The 24,441-nt window shown below is 40.0% G+C and overlaps 1 protein-coding gene across 3 annotated transcripts in view; it reads right to left on the reverse strand.

Moving 5' to 3' along the window:
• Positions 1-1,049: 1,049 nt before the first annotated feature.
• Positions 1,050-24,441, reverse strand: part of LOC134349385 (fibroblast growth factor receptor 4-like) — a 59,532-nt gene continuing 36,140 nt past the window's right edge. For all 3 annotated transcript variants that reach the window (XM_063053604.1, XM_063053603.1, XM_063053602.1), the window contains exons 5-18: positions 20,733-20,902; positions 18,150-18,273; positions 16,697-16,887; positions 16,261-16,399; positions 15,069-15,262; positions 13,771-13,916; positions 13,134-13,255; positions 12,749-12,859; positions 11,391-11,581; positions 10,686-10,808; positions 8,113-8,183; positions 4,967-5,104; positions 4,247-4,352; positions 1,050-2,892 (exon numbers count right to left, since the gene is read on the reverse strand). In XM_063053604.1, the coding sequence (XP_062909674.1) occupies positions 2,734-2,892; positions 4,247-4,352; positions 4,967-5,104; positions 8,113-8,183; positions 10,686-10,808; positions 11,391-11,581; positions 12,749-12,859; positions 13,134-13,255; positions 13,771-13,916; positions 15,069-15,262; positions 16,261-16,399; positions 16,697-16,887; positions 18,150-18,273; positions 20,733-20,902 (1,985 nt within the window). In that variant the 3' untranslated portion in view covers positions 1,050-2,733. The remainder of the gene's footprint in view (positions 2,893-4,246; positions 4,353-4,966; positions 5,105-8,112; positions 8,184-10,685; positions 10,809-11,390; positions 11,582-12,748; positions 12,860-13,133; positions 13,256-13,770; positions 13,917-15,068; positions 15,263-16,260; positions 16,400-16,696; positions 16,888-18,149; positions 18,274-20,732; positions 20,903-24,441) is intronic.

Consider the following 24,441-nt stretch of genomic DNA (forward strand, 5'->3'; position numbering starts at 1 on the left):
AGAGTACCCTGTGCACCCCAGGATGATAAAGAGCATATACCACAGTTATTCTTCCTTCCGTTTGTCCAGGTCTAGTGCTGCACAGCCATTCAGAATTTTATTCTAATCACGACCCTAGGTAATGTGCTTCCTGCTTACAATATCTCTTTGACCGCTGCACAGATCTACCCTGAAGCACCAAACAGCTCCATGGTAAATGCAACATAAAGGGGAAAGAGCAGGAAAAGGTCCAGCATTCTTTTTTTAAAGTGAAGATTTGAAAAGAAAAAGATACCAAAGACATTAGTCAGTCAGAGGCTGAGGCACCTTTGGTAACATAGTGAACAGAGGCAATAAGTTTTCAATCTTGTGCTTACAACTGTTTTGCCCTTTGATAAAATTGTCATTTTATTGTACACAAATACTATAAATCTCTGTCCTGATAGACTAAATACCAAGACTCTTCAACCTTGATGGGGAAGAAAGGCATCTCATTATGGTAGCAGTTTCAAAAGAGAAATAATTTAGAAAAAGCAACAATTTTTTGCAATAAACATGCCAATGTAAGATACTCTGTACAGCTACATAAAATTCAGTCATATTTACAAGAAATGTGATTGCCAGAGGAGGACAATACAGGCATTGTAAACTCTGCTGGTCACATTGTCAAGAGTCCTGAGGTCATAATATGACAATCTTTCTCCCTCAGGTACATGGCACCTTATTTACAAATACTGCAGAAGACCTAACTTTTCATCGCTCACCAGGTTTTGGAACCCTGGTAGAGGATTTTGAGATAATACATGAACATTATAGACACCAGCAGTTTAGCACCTAACAGTAACACTGCTTTTAATTGTGTGGCCTCTGCCTAGATGTAATGTTGATGCTCACCGAGAAACCCGGTTCCATGATGCAAGCCAACTAAGAATATTCATGCCTTCCATAACCTTCAAAAGACAAGAAAGAAAAGTGTTTCTGCTGAAACATTTTACAGCTTTGACCCTGGCTGCTGTACCATTGGGAGATTGATCTGCTACTCTAATGTCACCCGTCCCCCCCCCCCCCCCCATTTCTCATAAATCGCTAATCTGAATCTCTTCACTGTATGGAGCAAAGCTCAGAGAACCCCCATAGTAGGAAAAAGGTAAAACTGGAGTGAAAAGTAATTGCACTCTTGGTCTGGCTGTTCCCCCTTCTCATAGTGCAAAAGAGCAGTGAATGAGCAAATTAATAGAAAGCAATTACATGCAAACTCCAATTATTATTTTCTGTGGAGGTCTCCAATAGCAACGGTAATTAATCTTAGATCACAAAAAATATTGGCACTAATAACCAGAAAAGGAAGTGTGACTGCCAAAAAATTTGGATATGGTACTTAGAGAAATTTTCAGATACAAATCTGTATCTATGTTATAACTTTCTGCAGGGTATAAAACAGTAAACCAATTATTATCTGGATAACCGTTGTTACAAACAGCTGGGCCAGCTGTTCCCAAACTTGTCCATTCACACAGTAAAATTAATTCAATTTTCTACAAAGAACAGTTGCTATGGTAATTGCTCTTGTGAGACTAATTGCTGTGTTTATAGGTGAAAGTGGATACAGTTACACAGTTGGATGATTGATTGCTATTATATTGCCAATCGTGTATGGTGCTCCAGATACACTTCCCTTTTAAAAAAATAAGCAAAGAAGTTTGAACTATACATACAAATCATTTTAGGGGCATTTGCAATTAACTGGTCACTGGATTATTAGACCAGGCTGATCCCTGAATACCCTCTGAGAATTTGCATCAGTTCCGTAGACTGGTAAACATTAGAATTATAAAACAATTACTTTGATGGCTATTGACTTATCTTGATGCAAAGATATTTTTAAAATGGGATATCAGGTCACTGCATCGTTTGAAGAGCTTTGCGCTGGATTCCAGGCATTCCAGAATTGGTACGTCATTCTGCAATTTGCTTATTGTAGAATTTCCATTTCAATAGAGGCTACATATGTCTGATTGAAATATTCTACAAGGCCCAGGTAAAATAATCATGTAAAGCACCCTACCTTCTTCAAAGCTTTGTTTTCCGGCAGAGAGCAAAATCAAAACAAAACCTATTAAGAAACTTATTACACAAAATGATATGATCTTATTAGGTAACGAGTGTAGTGAATGGTGCTGTTAATGATATTATTGCCAGATGATAGTTTTGAACCTTTGACCAGAGATGCAAGTCCAGGATTTTCTTAGTAGTAAATCTTTAACTTCATCTGTTCCAATGATGGAAGCTCTTTCCTGACAAGTTGGATTCTGTTCCAAATAACTTATAGTTGCTGGTGTGGTTGAGTTTATGCTCCTTCACTGCCAGACATCAAGCTGTGAGGCACCACCTCCTTTGATAATGTCACATGGCAAAGAATCAATAGAATTGCCATAAAAGGTGGTATGATGCTTCTATGACAGGGAGCTCTGCTGCCAGCCGATGCCGGAATACAAATATGGCTTTTATTGCTAGTCATCAGTCTCAAAAGGCAAGAATTGTGGTAAGTCTGAACCGATGAAGGCATTAATGGTTTTAATTCCTTGCCACACCACCTGCATTACTTCCACAGAACGACATTTCATACCTTTCAGGAAGAAGCAGGTTTTAGGGAAAAATCAGTCTCAATCCATTTTCCGACCTTCCCCGATGAACGACCTTGGTAAATTACAGGGCAATTAGCAACGCTGAACCAGTTGCAGAATGACATTTTCCTCAAGTCCTGCTTCGAGTGTTACAATCACGGTAGTTGAGTAAGCACGGGTCTTCGGACAAAGGTTCGTGGGCAAAGACAGAGTCATTAGAAGAACATGTACTGTTGCTGTCCTCGCAGGAGGGAGAATATTGCTCAAAGGGAGTCGAGAGGTCCAAATACTGTTGAAGGAAACATTTGCATAGGCATTTCATCAAAAAGCATCACATTTATTAATAAACTCAGTTTACCATATGATTGAATTATCATCTGACTTCTAAGTAATTAGTTAAGATGAAAGCTTGCTTTGCTGTAGGGAGAACTGGGTGAAGCAGTTGGTTAGTACATTAAGTTTTTATATTTTGGGTTTGAGCTCTTTATCTTGTGCTGAATTGTACGATGATGTAATGAGTTTAGTCAGCAGCAATCCAAGTTTGAATGGATATGAATTCGCAACATAACTCCCAAAATTACGAGGGGTGATTGATAAGTTCGTGGCCTATGGTAGAAGGATTCAATTTTAGAAAACCTAGCACATTCATTTTTCAACATAGTCCCCTCCTACATTTACACACTTAGTAATAGTCCAGTGGTCGTGGAGCATACGGATCCCTTCTTTGTAGAAGTCGGTGTCCTGGACCTCCAGAAAGTGGTCGACAGCAGGGGTGATTGATAAGTTTGTGGCCTAAGGTAGAAGGAGATGAACTATACACCTCTCGTTACATGCACGTGCAGTCCAACTCTTTGAGTGATTATGCAGAAAGTTTGAAGTTAATAACTCATCTCTTTCTACCTTAGACCACAAACTTATCAATCACCCCTGCTGTGGACCAGTTTCTGGAGGTCCAGGACACCGACTTCTACAAAGAAGAGATCTGTATGCTCCACGACTGCCGGACTATGTGTGTAAATATAGGAGGGGACTATGTTGAAAAATAAATGTGCTAGGTTTTCTAAAATTGACTCCTTCTACCTTAGGCCACGAACTTATCAATCACCCCTCGTAAGGTAAGCTTGCACTATGTGGAAATCCCACTGACAGGCTAGGCTGCTAAAGGAGTGGTGTGGTCAAAGGAAGCTTTCATACTGGTGTACCAGAAATGAAGTCACAGTTCTGGGATATGGTTAGGGATCAAAATATATCAGTGAGGAATTATGATAAAGCTTCACGAATCTGACTTGGGAATGAGTGTGTTTTCAATTATGACTATCTCTACCCTCTTTTTCATGTAAGATCAGAGGAAAAAAAATGAGTCAGGAGCACCCTTCTGCTTCAAATTTCCTTCTGTTTGCCATTTTTAATTTGTATTATAACATTATACTTATTTGGCTTTTAACCACACGCAGCATTGACATTTATCTCAAGCAGATAAAGATTTTCTTTGTGTGGTGATCTGGCAATTCATTGACTATCCAGATTCCTGATCCCCAAGAAATTTTAATGTCCTAATTCTGACGTTAAACTATTCAGAAAACCACGGGGGCCAGAAGGAAGTGTGGATGGAGGTAATATGAACATATTGTAAGTGCACTGACCTCATCTGATATAGAACTCAAGACCTTGTCAAGCTCTGCCACCAGCTGTTTGAATGTTGGTCTTTGGGAAGCCACTGCATGCCAGCACTCCCTCATAAGCAAATATCTGAAACAGATATACAACATGTGAGATTCAATGACAAAAGTCTCACACAAATTACATATAATACCACAGATATTCTAAGAGTGAATTTGCTAGGTTTATTTAAAAATCCTAATGAGACAAAGTAAGCAGTTCCAACAACCCTCATATCAAGTCAGACAAAGTTAGCCATTTGAAGGTGCCCCAGCCGATCAGTTTGTGCTGTAAACCTTCAGGATCCTCAAATATGCAGTCAAGGCCCTACACTTTGAAAGAATGTGAGAAACATGTTGCAATGGATTTGGCTGTAATTACCTTCAGTTAGCTGACGTTAAGTGTTTGCTGCTGAAACATATTCTGGGAGTACAAATTCACTAGTTCTTTATTGACGTTTCAAGGATATAATGGCTAGGAATATCACATTCATGACTAGGAATATCACATCTTCTTTATCTTCTCTTCAGTCTTTTGGTACCAGGGTGAATTTTATTCTGCTAGACGGGAACAATGCTCACAGGGGACACAGCCTATTTTCTAAAATAACTGATGTCCAAAAGCGAGAAAGCAGAAGTTCAGAGATCTACAGGGGCTATGTATTGCACACATATAAATCAGTGAGATGTTGATGAGTAGCTTACAGCTCATGTGTACAGTTTGATGGCTTGTCCATTCGATGACCTTCTTTGAGAAGTTTGAAGAGTTCCTCCACAGGGATTCCTGGATAAGGAGAGCCACCTAGTGTGAAGATTTCCCACATCAAGACTCCAAATGACCATCTGCATTATAGTGAGAAGCAACAGCAAAAGATTAGCTGATGGAACCAACAAAGGTTTGCAATACCTATCTATGAAAGAGATGAAGATATCATCTGAGTTAGTGCATTTTTTTTATTATTCAATGCAAAATGAAATAAACCTCATTATTTTTACAAGAACACAAGATAATTATGGAGAGTGTAGCAGTTATTTGTTCAGTCCAGATTCAGTTTTGCTTCCACTATTTGATCTTGATTCCACACATTGAACAACTTCCTTTGTGAAGAAATTGTTGCTAATCGTAAAAATTCAGGACTTCGGTTAGAATCCAAAGTGAGCACATGTTAGGATTTTATACTGTTCAGGTAGTTTGTTAAGTACTACTGCATATGTCCTCTGTTCTTGATCAATATTTTGAGTTTCATTATCAACTGGGCCAATACCTTGTTCAAGATTGTTATATTTATGGTGATGGTGAGATTGGGTCATGAGACGCCAGATATGGAACATGATAAGTATTTAGGTCAGGTCACGCACTTATACCTAAACAAAGCAACTGTTATTCACCCCTTCCTGCCTTGTGCCCCCCTTCTTTTAAAATGTCTACCTCCATCTGCCTTTGTCCCAAACTTTCACCCACTCCCCTTCCCAATGTCACTTAATCTACCCATCACCCTTCACCCTCCACAGTCCATCCATCACCTCTGGTTCCCCGTCCCACCACTCTCCCTCTGCTACCTTCCAGTCCTGATGCAGGGTTTCAAACCAAAGCATTGACAATTCCTTTCCTCTCACAGATAACTGTGCAATCCACAGAGCTCTTTCAGCAGATTATTAGTTGCACCAGATTCTGTCATTTGTAGTTTCTAGCACCTCCAAAAGTACTGTTATGGTTTATTCCAATAGTTTAAATATTCTGGTTATTTTCCTTCAGGTGTTCCATACAATTCCAATCAGTTATACCTGTAGACGTCATTGTCCTTTCCTGTGCTAGATCCATGACACTGGAATTAGTCTCGTGGGGCTTCTTTACACCATCTATAATGCTCAGCCATTTCCCTTGTTCCATGGCAAAGCATTCAACACATACGTCCAAGGTGTAGCGTTTGAGATCATAGGAGGTCACTGACCTGAGTGAGGACTGAGAACGCAATCTGAGTATGGGACTCTTCAAACTGTTTGATTTCATAGAAAAGTATATGAAAGCTAAATATTTTATCTATTGTTTTTCAGACCGCTGGAGATAAATTAAACAGCTGTACACTGTTGGGAGACTTTTACACTGGGAAAAATGTGCCAGATGAACAAAAATCCTGCTTTGAAAAAAAGACTTGGCCAGATTGAATGATCCCTGTCATGGTGGACATCTGCTGCTGACGGCTGTGCATGGGCTGCAGTAAAGTCACATCACCCAGTGTTAAAGAGAAGATCACTAACAGACTATACTTGGCATTCCTGCCCTTAAGATGGAAAAAGGCGTGTGCTTTTTGTTTTGAGTTTGACTTTAAGTTTTTTTTAGAGAATATTCTCCATGATCATTAGATGATTGGTAAACATTGTTGAACACGGCACTTGCCATGGCAGGGCAGGACTGCCAGGGATCTTGCTCATAGCATGTTGCTTGGGTAGACAAGATTGAGACGTGGAATGAACACCTGCACATGTGACAGTCCAGTGCTAAAGAATCACAGCATGTTGATATTATGTTTTGCAACTCCAAAACATTAAACTAATTAAAAGGAAAAGATGGGAGTCTGAAATGTGAGTCTAACTTAGTTTAACTTTCAGTGAGGTGCCCATATATCATGTGGTAGTGTCATAACGTATGCCATTTATGTACTTTCACATATAACCTGTAATGAATTACGTAAACAAAGAATGCTTAATCAACAATTTATTTACAATATTATTCAAATATTACTGAAATATTATATACACAACAGTTGACTACTGAAATAAGTGAATTATTTTCAGACAGGTAGTGGTTCTGGCAAATGTCAGCTTCAGATCTTTATATCACAGCCTGACAAAGCCAAGGTTGTATTTTTAGGAATTACTTTGACCTACAGCCCAACAAAGCCAAAGTTGTATTTCTAGGAATTATTTTGACCTACAGCCTCAATGTGTGTTATCTGATCTCAACAAATGCATTTAGGCCAAAATCTCACTTGTTCTTAGTGATGTCAAATTTGATGAGCAAACTAATAGGATGGTACTTTCCTTGAGTCTGTAGGTGAATCATTGTGGTCAGATTACACTGTGAAATTCATTTTGGTAGAATTGAGGATAATCTTATTCCCATGGTAAGTGATAAGCCTAAAAAGCTGCCAGAGAAGTATTTTGCAGGATGCATAAGACTTGGCTGAAATGTCAAGAGGAATGGAAAGTTGCTCACTGCCGAGGGTTGAAGAACAGCTGCAGCCCATTAAAGCTGTGTGGATAGCTCATGTTTGTTTTCAGCAGCTCCTGTTAGTGAAGGGACATTTGAAGTCACCAATGCAAACACCTGAACCACTATCCATTTCAAATTGGGGGCACTGTGCAAGTTGAAAATATACTGCTCCACCAACCTACTGATTTCTTCTTCAGAGTGAAATAAAGTGGAAGAATCTATGATATTGTTCTGTATAAAATGACCAGGCCATAATTCTGATGATGTTTCAGGATTTGATGGTTCATGATTGATTGTTCACTGGAAGCATGGGTTTCTTGGAGAGTTCATAGTATCAAGCAATAAGTTAAATACTATGACACAGTATCCTGAAATGGTCTATTCAATTGAAGTGAATTCCATGGAGTTTATTAAAATATAAACATAATGAAGGTTAAATTGTAGTTTTAGGTATAGAACACAAGATAATATTTTGACACTGTGTCTAACTTTGTCAATCCATTTAGTGCAGGGCGAAATGACACGGTGCTGGCAGGCTTCAGTAGGTAATCGACACTATAGCTTTCTTGCGCAGCCTACTCAAATTGAGAAAGGGAATCCAATACTGAAAGAGTACTTAAATATGATCAGTACTTACACGTCACTTTGGTGTGTATACACTCTATCAAACAAGGCCTCTGGCGCCATCCACTTTACTGGCAAGCGACCCTGGAATGAAACATAAAAGCCATTGTCAGTGAGTCTACTGTTCCCTTTTGACAAGTTCAATGTACTTTCAAGTTAACCTCCATGACAAACTGTCAGCTGCAGGCCCAAGCACTGAGGTTTCAAACAGCACAATGAACTGTGTGCACAGGAATTACCCAGAGCAAATTACTTAAAGTGACATTATTATTATTTTTTTTAAAAGGACTTTTCTTCTTTTCCTGAAGTTTGGCTACGTTTTATTTAGCGATACAGTGTGGAGTAGTCCCTTCCAGTCACGGTGCTCCTGCAACCCCGCAACCCTGATTAACCCCAGCCTAATCACAGAACAACCTACACTGACCAATTAACCAACTCGGTTCATCCGTGGACTGTGGGAAGAAACCGGAGGACCCAGAGAAAACCCACGCCTTCCGCGGGGATGACATACAAAGACTCCTTACAGAATGGCCCCAGAATTGAACCCCGAAACACCCCGAGCTATAACAACGTCGCGCTAACCGCTATCAGGGCAAACAGTGCTCCAGCAGTTATCCAAGGACACAGGAACTTTTTCTAAATAATGAAAATTAAACTAAGGTTTACAGCCTTGGGAGGACCTAGCAGTAGTTAGTTAAACATGCGAATTTCATAAATGGGCCGGAAGGCTTGGCATGGATCATGACCATTTATTTATTGAGATACAGCGCAGAATAGGACCTTCCGGCCCTTCGAGACACGCCGCCCAGCAATCACCCAATTTAATCCTCGCCAAATCACGGGGCAATTTACAATGACCAATTAATCTAACAGCCAGTACATCTTTGGAGTGTGGGATGAAAGCCACATGATTGCGGGGAGAACATACCAACTCCTTACAGACAGCGGTGGGAATTGAACCCAGATCACCGTGACTATAAAGCGTTGTGGTAACTAGTACACTACTGTGCCACTAACGTTTGAAAAGATTCACAGTATGACTTTACCTACATATCTTTCAGGGCACTGTCTCCTGCAAAACCAATTCCTAAAGAAAATTTATGACAGAGGAGCCTATCCAAAGAGTTCATTTGATTTATTTATTTATTATCAAAGCATGTATCCATATGCAACTTGAAATTTGTATTCTTGTGGCCCATTCTTTTCTTTCTCCTCCCACTGCACTCCTACAACTTATTCTCCCTTATGTGCCCAACAAAAGAAAAATATTTCTTCACAAATACAGAATTCATAAGGATACTTATTATAAACCAAAATAAGGTAGCACAAAATGCATTATATATAAATCACACTGATACAATCACGGCATCCCATATTCATGATCAGTCAAATAAAATAAATTGAATTATGGAATACAATAATATGGTTAATTATATTATAAAAAAAATCTACACCCACTACCAAGACAAAGCTGGTTGGTTAAAAAAAACAAAAAAAAAAGTGTACTTTACCATATAGTGTTTTATAATAATAGCCCAGATCTATATTTTAATAACATTAACAATTCAAAAATTTTCAAAATAGTACAGAAAGGGTCCCCATAACATTTGAAAATCTTGATTAGAATCAGAAATCGAACAACGAATCTTCTCTAAATTTAAACGTGACACAACACCACATAACTATTGAGCATGTGTGAGGGGAGCGGGGGCAACCTCCTTCCATTTAAGCAAGATTGCCCTCCCAACAGTGTTTGATTCTTTTGCTACTACCTACTCTGGGAACAGCTTGTAGTGGCCAATTAACCTATCAGCAAATCTTTCGAAAGTGATAGGAAACAAGAGCACCAGTTTCTCACATGGTCACAGGGAAGACTCCATACAACAGTACCCAAGTTCAAGATTGAACCAAGACTCCAGAGCAATAAGGAGGCAGCACTAACTACTCTACTACTGTGAAAACTCACGGGACTGCAAAGGCTGGAATCTGAATCAACAACAAAAGCCGTCTGCTGAATGAACTCAGCTGTCTGTGGGGGATGGGGGTGGGGAGAAAAGAGAATGTTGACAATTTGGGTCAAAACCCTGCATCAGGAATTATGCTGGTCTTTGACCAGAAATCTTTGAAATTTCTTTTCCCTTCACAGATGTTGTTCAAATGGCAGAATTCCACCAACACACGGTTTCTTTCAGCAAATTGTGCCTCCATCACTGCGCTGTTCTTCCTTTTCCACCCAGAAGGAATGGTCTTCTTGCCCCGTGTCAACAGAAGCTGATTCATTTCCAATTCAGTATTTTGCATGTAATTCTATAAATTGCTCAATGTGCAAGTCCCACAGTCCTCAGCAATTCAGGATTTTTGTTTTCTGCAGGTTTTACAGATTTTCTAGCGAAATCCCAAACCATTCACCTCTTGTCAGATCTCAGCAAGTTCTTCTACAATCCCCATCACCTCACTTAAAAAATAGTCAGACTAAGTGAAGGTCTGTGGTCGAGCAGTAATATTTATTATTTACAGAATATGCTTACTTAGTTTCAAATGAAGATCTGCATCTGACTGCAGTTGCTGGAATGCATAGCTACTTACATTTGTGGTTTTCTTGTAATAGTCAATATTGTTCACACCTCGTGCCAGACCAAAGTCTGCAATTTTCATGACATTGTCTTCAGTTACTAACACATTCCTGGCTGCCAAGTCACGATGGATACACTGCAGAGAGAATTAAAACAATCCGCTAAGTACACTCACATCTGTGTCACAGCGGATGCTTTTGTCAGGACAAGTAAACAGTTGGGGGTGAGGTATTAGAGGGACAGTCAGTAATATGCCAGCCTCAGACAGTTCTCTTTAACATAGCACACTGCTGTTCGACTAGTTGCCAACGTGGACACTTTTGAAGATGTTTCATTCACTAGATGAGTTTTTAAGCTGTCAGCGCAGCAGCAAGCTTTCAACAAACAGATGAAAATCCTACCACGGATGGCAATCTCATAAGCCCAAAAACTTTAATCCCTGCCCTTCATAGCTGCCGTAAGTTATTGTAATGTGAGCCTCATTCCCCTCTGCTTGTGAACGATGCATGTTGTTTTTAAACCATCATCTTACTTGTAGGACATGGGAAAGTGAGACACTGCCCTTCCCACATTGTTCTGTTCACACGACCTTTCACCCATCCCAAGGGGCCAATGCAGGTACCTAAACTCCCCCTGCATTAAATGAGCAATCCACCTGGGCCTCATCCAAGCATGCTATCTGCAGTGCTTCCCAGAGCTGGATTTGCCGATGGCTTACCTTTTTAGATGCTAAGTATTCCATGCCCCGTGCCACTTGATAAGCACTGGACACCAGATCTTTAAACGTTAGCTGTTCTTCCGGCACCTTTGTGACATGAAAGTTGTAATCCATGCCAGGTGGCCGCCGAGCCCTGAGGTATTCCCGCAAGTTGCCTTTTGTGGCGTATTCCACAATTACATATAGCAAACCTAGGACATCAACAGCAGCTTCAGCCACAGCACACTCAGCAAATACAAACAGCACTCGTCATGCTCTTTACCCTAATGGCTTGCTTAGTTCTCCATCTGTCAACATACAGTCAAAATGACTTCATGCAAAGCTTACACCTGTTCTGGTACCACACTCTGTGTAAGGTATACAAGCAACATACATAAATGCAGCCATCTCGTACCTGTTAGGTGTAAGACAATAGTCTGCATTTCTTTCCTGCTTCCTACTTTTCTGACACATTAGCTGTTGTGAGTAGCATTGTTGACAGCAGCTCGCCAAATTCATTATTCTTCATTTACGTTATATTTTATCATACGAAAGGTATCACACCTAAGCTTAGTGTCATTTTCAATTCAGATTTACATGCTTTTCAGTGGATATCATTGGATGGGATTTCAATCAAGGACCAAATGCAAAACAACTCTCCCAAAGAAGACAGTGGAAGCTAGCTGCTGGATACACTGGCGGGGGGGGGGGGAGAAAACAGTGCTGCACTGTCCCACTGCTGTTACCACTGGCAGAAAACTTCCAGTTCCAAGGTAACCTGGAGATTCTCCTCTCATAGGTGGATAGTGGAGCCCAGTGTATTCACTCAAAACAGTGATATACAGCACTGGTGGCTGCATTGATACATCTAAGCGTAGATAGTATATTAGAGCAAAGTTTCACCTGTTCTGCATTGAGCATGCAAATTATTACACAGATACAATCATGTATACTGCCTTGTGTAATATAGTCATAAAGCATATGTAACTTTAATATCCCTATGTAGTTCTCACCACAGAGATTGTGTAAAATAGGATCACGCAAAATAGTTGATGTATGAAAATATTTACGACAGCACAGTAGCGTAGGTTAGCACAACGCTTTACAGCTCAATTCCCGCTGCTGTCTGTAAGGAGTTTGTACGTTCTCCCCGTGACCGCGTGGGTTTCCTCCGGGTGCTCCGGTTTCTTCCCACAGTCCAAAGACGTACTGTTTAGTAGGTTAATTGGACATTGTAAATTGTCCCGTGAATTGGCTAGGGGTTGCTGAGCAGCACGTCTCGTTGGGAAAGAAGGGCCTATTCTGCGTTGTATCCCAATAAATAAATATTTAATGCGAGAAAATAGTTTGCTGTCCACAGAAGTTCACCGTAAACTCACCATCCTGTGTGCAGGCACCAAGCAAGTTAATTATATTCTTATGCTTATCCATCATCTTCATCATCTCCATCTCTGAGATAAGATCTGCCAGGTCTTTCTCCGTGGCATCATCTGCAAACAAGTGTTAAAAGTTGTACTTAATACCTCTCTTCGCACTGATTTCACCAAGTGACGAAGCAAGCAAAATTATTACCAAGTCCAGCCAAGATCAATCAGAGAAGAATTGTGTGGAATTGCTTGGACTTGGATCAAATAACAGTTCAGTTCAGTTCATTCTCTTACTGGAGTCAGTTCGAAAGTAGTCTGGGCTATTAGGTTTCCGACTGAACCCAGCAACAGACTGGACTACATATTTTCAAATTTTATGAGACCACTTCTTACTCACCTTTCAGTGACTTCACTGCCACCGTAACTGGCTTGTCTGGTTCGTCCTTGTTTATCCCATAAGCCTCCGCTTTAACCACCTGCCCAAAGCAACCCTCTCCAAGGGGTTTCCCCAATACCAGTCTGGAAAAGAAATACAAGATAAACTCTGACCTGCAAAGATATATACAAAGATAGTTTAAGCCTGTCTGAATCCTTTATTTATTTTCTATTTCTATTTCCATCTGGAGCTATTTATAGGAAAACCTAATTTATTAAAATAAATATGATAACAGACCCTAGTGCTAATGAATTGCTCTTACTGCAACTTACAATATGGGAAGACAGTTTGATCCATGTTCTGTTTGGGTACACACACAAAATGCTGGAGGAAATCAGAAGGCCAGGCAGTATCTACAGAAAAGAGTACAGTTGACGTTTCAGGCAGGACGCTGAAGGGTCTTGGCCTGAAACTTCGACTGTACTCATTTCCATAAATGCTGCTGGGCCTACTGAGTTCCTCCACCATTTTCTGTGTGTTGCTCAGATTCTCTCTTGTTTCTGTTTGGGTACATTTATTTGTAAGCCATTTGTGCAGCTTACCAAGAGATGTGAAGTTTAATACTCTATATGCAGCATCTTACTAATATTACACTTACTTATCACGATGGAATTCCCACTTTGGGTCCATCGGTAACTCGAACTCCACGACGCCAGACAGCATGGGTGTACCACTGGAGGACAGGCGCGCCACTCTGACGAGAGAGGCATTCGATTTCATTGAAGAATTTGATTCTCGTGAAAACTGAAATGGCAAAGAATTGAGTAATTAAGCTGCATGGAAATAAAGCATTTCTACAAACTCGCTCATCCCCAGCATGTTTGTGAAAATTAGCTTTACAACGGTAACATTAGTGCACTTTAGCAGATCTGTGATTGACTTACGTTGTACTTTGACTAGTCTGTGACGGGCACCAAAACGTTGATGTTGGTGCAGCTTGGCCAGACGGAGATGGACTTTGGGTGTAATGTAACTGTGCTAGTCTGTTCTAGTTATACTGGAATAATATTGGTACGCTTCAGTTGCTATATGAAATTAAATGTGCATTCTAGCTGTGATCGTGTTGATGCAGTTTTATATATAATGAAGGTGCTGATGCGATTTGCTTGTGCTACGATATTGTTGGTGCAATTTATTGTGTGGGGATGATGCTGGCAGGTTTGATTGTATTGATGCTATATGATGCTATTGTAATAGTGATGGAAATTAAATGCTCCCACGGAACAGTTAAAGTTTAACAAACTCTTAGGTCATTCAAGATTCTGTTGGTGATTTTTCTTCTGGTGCAGTTTTGTTTGTATTAATTCCTTTTTTCAGGTATTGGCATTAAGATAGTAACATATTGATATTTATATATCACTGACTGTGGATTGGAGACTACATTTCGAGAGCTCAGTAAAGCAAATTTGTATCTCATCACCTCAAACGATACTACACCAACACAGAGATATTCCAGGTGCTGGAATTCTTGAACAACATTGACAAAATGCTGGAAGAACTCATCAAGTCAGGCTGCATCTATTGAGGTGAATAAATGGTCAAGGTTTTGGGCCGAGACTCTTCATCAGATCAACCTGCTGAAGGGTCTTGGCCTGAAACTTCAACTGTTCATTCTCCTTCTTAAATGTATTAAGAGTGTCAGCAAGGCTCTCACATACTGACTTCCACCATCACGATGGCAGAAAAGCTTGTCGAATTGTTAATTACAAACAGTTGAGCAAGATGTGAGTGGTCTGTCGGTAGCCAGGTAGCCAGCGATAAAAATAGGTTGTTAATTGCAGAGCTGAACAAAAGAAGTTAGGAGAAAGTAATTACAGGTTGTCAAGCACAGCCACGCAACACTCAGCTGCATTTCAGTAATTTATTTCTGAACGTTGTGAGGTACCCAGGGTTTACCTGTCTTTTAAAAGGAAACTTGGAGAGTTTCTGCACAGGCAGTGGGTCAAAGGCTCTCTTACTGGACCTTGCCTGCATTCTGCACAATATAATGATGACTACTGACAGGATGATAGCCAGAGATGTAGCAGCATAAATCAGGATATCAGTGTACTTTGTCCCAGAGGAATCAATTATTTTCGGGGGCTCTTCCTCTGTGAAATAATGGAAAGAAGAAATCTATGAATATTTTCATAAAGCTAGATATTACTGAGAAAATGGCTAAAGGTACATGACATGCGAAACCTCAGTGTCTTTGGCACCGAAGTCAGAGTCAGTGCTTAATTGACAACAAAGGTGCCATATAGGCCTGTGATTAGCACTTCTCCTTTATAAAGGCACTATGTTCTCAGGCAGGAGGACATTTCACTCTGCGTGCCCAGTAGAGATGGTAGAGGCAGAATGCTGATGGCTGGCCACATCACATGCTCCCACATCTCACTACAGACATGCCCATCCGTCCCTAGCAAGTGAGGATCTCACTAACTTTCAGAAGCCACAGATCAATATTGACATCAGAATATGGTTAAAACTTGGAAAATCGCAGAGGACCAAATCTGAAAGAAGTACGTGATGGTAGTCAATGGCCTGATGACAATAAGTACTTACATACGGGGATACGGGGAGAGGCAGGAGACTGGGGCTGAGCGGGAAAATGGATCAGCCATGATGAAATGGCAGAGCAGACTCGATGGGCTGAATGGCCTAATTTCCCCTATACCTTCTGGTCTTATGGTCTTACATTTTTTTTCAAAAACAGCCCACCCCCTTCCAACTTTACAGTGATAACTCTCACCCCACCAGCCCAAATCCTGTCACTTCCACTCTATGCCAGTTTTGTTTGTATACTTCATTTCAGCGCCAAAACAGACCATCCCATTGTGTTCATAGCATCCTCAGCCTTCTTCCCCCACATTCAGGACCACTAGTGCGATGGTTCTAATGTTGCTCCCACTGGAGACAGTGATTAATTGCCCAGGTCTAGGAGAGAACATGGCCCAGGTCTCAGACCCTAAAGGTGTTTCCCTCTTAATCTTATCTGCACCTTGTCTGGCTGCATAGGGTGTAGAGTTAATACAATCTTTTAAACACAAAATTAAATGTTTAGTTCTTGCATAACCATTATACATCCCATAGAAAGAGAAGTACGCACCTGGTAAAACTGTCAGCCAGGCAGAATGGTAAGAGATCCCAATAGAATTGCCTGCCAAACAGGTGTATTTCCCTGCATCTTCAAATGTGACATTATGCAAGTAGAGGACTTCAATTTCAGTGCTGTTAATGTCAGCAGTCTGTGAAGAGAGATAGAGAAAAACATACAATAAACTGATTAAGGAATTGTGCTGTGCAGAGGACAACGTGTATAAACTGTGCTTTGCAGGTGCATAGTATTAGATTACACAGAGATAAAACAGGAAATAATTGGGTTATTCAACGTTCCAACAGCATAGTTTTGTGCCAAAACAATAACAATGGCACCCTACAATAAAGGTTATGTGAGAACCAGTATGTCCACCTAAGTCTACTACAAGTGCACTAATCCGACTCACAGTAGCGTGGTTATAGAATTTTTTGACCCACATACGTACCTTTAACACTTGGACATATGGAGCCTCATCGGGTCCATATCTACTGCCGTTCACCTCCACGTGTTTGAGCCATTGGATGTGAGGCTGTGCGTCACTGTAAACTCTGCAGTGGAACTCCACATTGCTGCCCACCACGGCAGATTTGTTAGCTGGCAGGCCAACCTGCAGGATGGGCCGGTGAGGAGACCGTTCTGTGTATCAGAGAAGGTATAATCAACCTAAATTCAGAACACTGCTCACACCATGTAGTTTTGAAAATCCATAAATACTCTGGGGGCTACCAATCATTGAACTATTTTTTTGTTGATTTTCCTCAGTTGTTCTCAAACTTCCACAGGGAGAAAATGGCAGAACTCTCAACCTTTTCTATATTATTTATCCAAATTACAAACTGCAACAGAAGCTCACTTATTTCTCATTCTTGAAATAACTTCCAGCAGAAATTGTTTAACATTAGTTCCTAATTCCCTCTGGTGGGTTGATATGATGTACAGATAAGCAAGCAACATAACATGGAAAATCAGAACAGCTCGTAATGGGTTTCATTATAATAGTTAACAATGTTACAAACTTTGATGTTGCTTTGAAGTCTCAATGTACACAGAGATTGTGGTCAAACCCTATACTGACTCTAATCGCATTGCAACAACATGTCAGACCAACCAGAAACATCAAATCGGCTCAGATCCAAAGTCAACCACTACTAAGTCCAATACAAACACCTGGTTTTTGGGGAAATTTTTGAAGCATGTAGACTTTTGCTTCTTTTTGATTGTTATCAATTATTTGGTATTTAGACATAATTGAACCTGTACTCCAAAAGCAATAATCTTACATTATCAAAATTATAACAACTGACTCTCATTTACCTACAATTAACTTATTCTAATTCAAAGTTTTTTTAAACGTGTGCAATTAGGTTCGTTCCATTTTGCTAGCACAATACTTAGTTTGAAAATAATGAGGGAAGCCATCTTGCCCTTAATATGGCTGAGTAATATGTACTGGCTTCTGTTATGAGCCCACATTTTTAGCGTGCAAAAGATTCACGAGCCAGGAGTATGAAAATTACCAACATGTACTCTTGGTGATCCTTAAGAATGCTGAAGACAAAATATTATATATATATATATATATATATATATATATATATATATATATATAGACGCACACACAATAGACCTCACACAACAATGGAGCACAAATATTGTTATTGTCAATGTCAGTAGATTTTATGCTCATTTTGTTCATATGCCATGCCCAATTTTAATGGAGAATGATATTTTTTGGGCAATACATACAAAATTCTGAGACATTTGTAGCTTTAGAGCATTGAAAACTGGTTATCACAATGTATAAGGTTTGCTTCTATAAATATCATTCACACTTGACCTTTTTTATTCCTCCCAATATTTCTACCAACTTGCATCTCACTGAATCATTCAATTCTTACCCAGAACTTCCAACTGGTAACTGTGGTTAATGCTGCCATACTTGTTTTCCACCACGCAGGTGTAGTTACCGCGATCAGAAGGCACAACGCTCTCCATCACAAGACTCCAGCGCTGATGGCGGAGCTGAAAGATCAATAAAAAAATAACTTGCAAATCAGAAGAGAGGCAAATACGCCAATTAAAGGCACCAAGCAAACCCAGTAAACTGACTACACACCAGAAGTCAAATCAGGACTTTCTGGATTCCAAAACTTCTTTATATCTTCACAGTGCATTCTAAGCGATTTAGAAGATCTGGAGATTTGAGTTAGGATGTGATCAAGAGAGGATTGGACAGGACAGTAGTGCAGTCAGTGAAACTGCTGCACACAGCTCAAGTGACACTGGCTCACTCCTTCAATGTGCTGCCTGTGTGGAGGTTGCATGTTTTTCCTGTGATTGTGTATACTTCTGGGTTTTCCTGTTTCTTCCCAATCCAAAGTCATGAAGGTTGATGGGTTAATAGATCACAGTAAATTGCCCTCTTGTGAGGTGAGGAATAGAATCTGGGTGAGAGAACGCGATTAGTTTACATATGATTTAAGGGGATAGGTAGTAAATAAACTTTGACTATGCTTAATATTCCTTTAGACCTTTAAAAGATCAAGGTCACCATTTATGATGCTAAACGCGAAAGGAAAGTATTAGTAATGTCCTTGATCTTACATAGCAGAGACTGCGGGGCAGGGTGGTTCACACTCACCCGGTCTCCACTTACCTGAATGCTATTCCTGTTTTTAGGAGCTACAGAAACTGTACATTTCATTTCCTTTTCTGGTCTTGTTCCTCCATCAAAGATAAATGCCCACAGAGTGTCTTGTGTCTCAGGAAGTAGTTTCTGAAATGTTGCCAAGTGCAATGGACAACTTGTGCAGAACAAGACTTCATAAATACTACACAGATAAATCAACAGTGATGTGTTTTGGTACTGTTGACTGAAAGAACTAGTTGTTCTCCAAAAATTACTTGTTAAATTTACTGGACTAGCAGCCGAAGTTCTGGGCTGTAGATGCAGAGATGAAAGTTCAAATCTCAGCTTGGCAGCTGGCAAACTTCTATTTAAGTAACTTTGAAGTTAAATGAAAATGCTAGTCTCAGTATCAATGGTCATGAAAGTAGTGGATTGTTGCTAGAAGTGTGGCTGACTGATATTGTTTAGTGACAAAAAAAATCTTCCACCCTGACTCCAAACAGACACCCATGTGTTTGACTCTTAGCTGCCTTTATTTGGCAATAGTTAGGGGTGGATTACAAATTCCAGATTTGCCATCAACATCCACAAAGCAAGAAAAATATTTAAGAACCTTATTTAATCTTTTATGTTTCTGAACAGGAAGTTAGACTTTGTTTACTGTTCATCTGAATTTAGGTAGCTTTGACAGTGATGCACTTCTTCAGTACCATGGCTGGTGTGAATGCAATGCACTCTGGTCTTGGTTCTATCCAAATGCCAATGGTGCCAGGCAGATACCAAACAAACTTCATACTTAATGATTAAACCTAAAAATGTGTATTTCAAGGCAGAATGCAATGACCCTGGAAGTTGCCAGAAGTAGCACTGTCAACTTTATCAGGCATAACAATCAATTTCAGCAGTAAACACAACTAAAGGCAGGTTCAATTCCCAAGAAAGAATTCAGGAAAGTTAAGAGAATCTGCTGGGCTCTCACTCTTTGTTGCTTATGGCTTCTCCTCTGCTGGCGGACCCCGTATGCCAAGAAAGCATCATGTTTCACTCGTACACCTCTGCCTTTTTGATAATTTATATTCACGTAAGCCAGTTCCTTTAACAAGTGACTCACGGTTGTACTGGCAATGTCCCAGACCCGTCTTTCAGTTACACAACCTTTTATACCAAAGATTAGCTGTATGCTTCATCTGCAATGCCTCTTTTAGCTTTGTAGCAACCTAGAACAATTGGCTGGCTTGAAATACAATATTAACTACCATGGTTGTGTTCCATTTTTCACAAAGCAGTCGATTCTACAATGCAGAAATATTAGAATTGCATTGCTTTAATAGCCTTCACAATCATTTCCTTCAAGAAGTATTGAGGGAGGGGTGTTATGCATTTGATCCTTGACTCTTGCGGATTGTCAACATATGTTGAATCCTTTGTGGATATGTAATTAAATTTTTAACAATTACAGAGGAATGGTCAGTGATCCTGATGAGAAGGTGGGCATATCTGATTTTCTAGTTGTGATGTATACAAGTCAGGTCACTTGTACTGAAGTCAACTAAAGTCGAGTTTATTGTCATGTGTGTGCACAAGTACAATGCAAAGCTCACTTGCAGCAGCATTACAGGGACATAACATCATATAAGCATTCACAAGAAAATCATACATTAAATAATACACAATTCTTACAAGAAAAAACAATTAGAATCAAAAGTTCACTTTAGTGCAAAGTTTACCATCTAAGTTATTGGTCAAATTGATCAGCCTTTTTATTTAAAATTCACTCTTCATGTTGTGATCCCTCTGAATATGAATGAACTCAATTCTTAACAACCCCACAGGGAAGTGAGTGTGAATTTACCTTAATTCCTCCAATCCGCTGCTCTCCCCTGAATTCCCTGCCGTTCTTCAGCCAGCGTATGGTGGGAAGAGGATTCCCAGCAGCTGGGCAGCGAAATTTAACTGTGTTTGCTGCTGGAACCACGTGCAGGCGCTTTTCCATTCGCTCAAAGTGTGTCCAGTAGGGAGCTCCTGTGTGCAGAAAGAGAAACCAGTATGCAAAAAAAGCTCTTGACTTAATTCTGTGCAATGCCACAACATGTCTGATATGACCTGCTCAAGCTGAATCAATACTTTGGTACAGCGTTGGCTAGGCAAATTAAAATGACTGATTTTTGTGAGAGCTCTGACTGAGGGGAACAAAAGATATGGAATTGGCAGAAGGTGAAAAATCAAAACACTGCACTGTGAAACAAAAACAGAAAAATACAGCAGGTCAGACAGCATCCATGAAGAAATACAGAGATAAAGCTGAGGGACTTTCAAAAAAATGTTAGCCTTTGAATTGGCATTGAGTACTGTGATTAAAGCTGTAAGCTGGACATACTTGGAACATGGTTTCATGGTATATGTACACCTCAATAAAATTATCCCATCCTGTGTGAAAAACATCGTACTCCATCTGATTGTATTCAATTAGTTCTGTGATCTACATGGCCTTTAGCAGGAAATAATCTATGATTTTTGAGATTCAATTTTTCAATTAATGTATATCAGCAGCAATAAAAGAGCTGGTGTATTTTACGAGTGTTAATGGAATTGCAAAGGCATCCCAAAGCACTTCACATCCAACAAATTACTTCAATTGGTTAAAAGAAGCAAACAATATATCCAATTTGAGTGTAGGAGGATCCAACAAGCAGCTTTGGAAATAAATGATCTATTAACCAATTTTTCAAGGTGTCGACTGAGGGTTAAATATTAAGTAAATGAAGAGAACTCTCTTGCTCATAGAGTTAACAGAACCTCTCTGCTGTAAACCAACTATTACGAGAGGATTTTTATCTCTTTTTTAAACCTTTATCTGACATTAAGGGCAGGGCCTTAGCTTAATATCCAAAAATATAGCCACTCTCTCATTACTACACAGAAATTTCAACCTTTACAATATACTTGTTTTTGAAAGGGTTGAACCATCAACTCTGATTGAAGAGCCATGAGTCCCACCATTGACTCAAGATGCCATTAACAGGGCTTCTGTTACATCAGGAATGGGGATTCATGGTGGAAAATACAAAGTCTTTGTTTTACACACACACACACAAACACACACACATAGCTTTGATGTCAACATTGGCTAAGGGACAGAAAAGAAAACTGTAGTGAGTGGCTGCTTTCATACTGGAACCAGTGCAACGTTTCATATAGGTTAATATGTTGAGCAATACACATAACATGCTGGAGAAACTCAGCAGATCAAGCAGCAGCTATGGTGGGGAATAAACAGTTGATGTTTCAGGCTGAGATCCTTCATTAGGACCGAAGGATGTCAGCCTGGAACACCAACTGATTATTACCCCCACCACTCCCCATAGATGCTGCCTGACCTGCTGAGTTCCTCCAGCAATTTGTGTGCGTGTTGTGCTAGCTTTCCAGCATCTGGAGAACTTCCTGGGTCAATGAATTGAGCATCTGGGGATGGAGCAAATTTTCAGAACTGTGGTAGGTGAATCTAAACATGAAGTGGCATTTAATACTTCAAGGAGACACAAAGAGGCAGATTCATAGTAGATGACTTTCCTAGTAGGAGCTTGAGAACGAAGGGAGAAAATACAAATCAAATGTCATATTTTAAGAAAGGGCCATGGGATCAGAAAAGCTGCTGAAAGGTGTAAATTCAGCCAGCTCTATCATGCAAGTGAGCCTCCTCAGCATCCAGGGCACCTTCAAAAGATGATGCCTCAGAAAGGAGGCTTCCATGATTAAGGACCCCCATCACCTAGGACATGCCCTCTTCTCATTGCCGCCATCATGGAGGAGGTACAGGAGCCTGATGACACTCACTCAGTGACTGAGGAACAGCTTCTTCCCGTTTGCCATCAGGTTTATGAATGGACAAGGAACCCGTGAACACTACCTCACTATTTTACCCCCTCTCTTTTTGCACTGTTTATACATACACACACACAATTATTGTTATTTGTAGTTTTTATTACTACATATTGCAATGTACTGCCAATGCAAAACAACAAATTTCATGGCCTACGTCAGCGAATCTGATTGGCCCCAGGTTGACCCTTGCATCTAATTCAGGCTGGACACATTAAGAAGGGGCTGAAACTTTGGGAGGGATAATGAAAAGGATGAGGGATTCCAATTACGTTGTCACACTGGCAAACCTATGGTTGTTCTCTTCAGAGAGAAATGACAAAGAGGAGTTTTCTCTGATCTGTTACTGTAACACAAGGTTTAGATTGGAATGTACAAACTGTTTCCTGTGGTCAAAACAGTGATAATCAGAAGGGAAGGCTTTTGATAAAAGAACCAGTGGTAATAAAAGGAAAGCCATTCTTGTACAGCATATGTTCATAATCTCCGTCACAAGACCAGGAGACACTCTTAGTTGTAAATTAAGCAATTAATTGAAGGAGAAAAGATTTCCAAGAGTTGGGGAGTTGTGGAAGCTGCTGAAGCTAACACACAAACTCAGCAGAAGTTATCAACTGAGGGCACATGGAATAATTGGGCCATTTCTGGTATTGGGGGAGAGGTGGGCCAATCAAATGCCTGTGGTGAAGGGCAAGGGGCTGAGACTGAACGTAAGAATTGCTAAACTCCATCCTACTGACCCAATAAAGCTGGTTTCCCCTTAACACATGCAGAAGCAGATCTGGTACATTGTGAAAATCTGCAGCTGCATAAGTGACCCAAAACGTTCATAGACCATGCAAACACGAATTAATTATTTGTGATGTCTAAACATGTATTGACGGCAGTTCTACTCCACCACATGTGTTTGGATGTCTCTATGCTTAAATATATCATAGGTACTGTTTCATCAGTGGCGGTTGCATGCACTGTTGAACAAATGACTTTGGCTTAAATTCCACTGCATTGCCTGAGAAAAAAACTACTGGAAAATTATTTCAAACCTCCTGATTCAAATTCTAGCTTGGAACACTATCAATGTTTCCACATTGTCTTTAAAATATTCTGAAAAAGGCTATCAATGAACTAAAAAAAACCTTAGACCATAAGGAATGGTTCCTACAAACATTTGAATTAACTTTAGAATCCCTGAAAATCTGCTATACCGGTCAATTTAAGTCAACTGTTGTACTCTGAGTTTATGAACCCTGTGTAAATGAAACTCCTCAGTTACATACCAAGCATCTATCATTTTGAAATTCTCCGAAGTTGTTACACATTCCTAAACATTCTTGTCTAATCGGCTCTAGAGTAATTGACCTAATTAACTGGACTGGGAGTTCCAGCAGCAATTAGGCTACGCATTTAGCAGCAGACTGAATCTGCAGAGCTTGAACAATTAGAGCAAAGGCAAACTGTTGCCCTAAATTACACAAAGCAGTTTAATTGGAGAACTGCCTGTTTGCCTGAAGAGCAACACACTTGCTTCCATGAGCAAGAAACACATTTCCAATAGTCCTTAGAGTGCAAATTTGCAAATAAATGACTTCAATTTATACAAACCAATGCTGCACACAAGGCTTACATGATGGGATGGTTAAAACCAACTATTTACCAATGTACACACCAAAATTAATAATTCC

The sequence above is a fragment of the Mobula hypostoma genome, chromosome 7, assembly GCF_963921235.1.
Source record: "Mobula hypostoma chromosome 7, sMobHyp1.1, whole genome shotgun sequence".
Lineage (NCBI taxonomy): Eukaryota > Metazoa > Chordata > Chondrichthyes > Myliobatiformes > Myliobatidae > Mobula > Mobula hypostoma.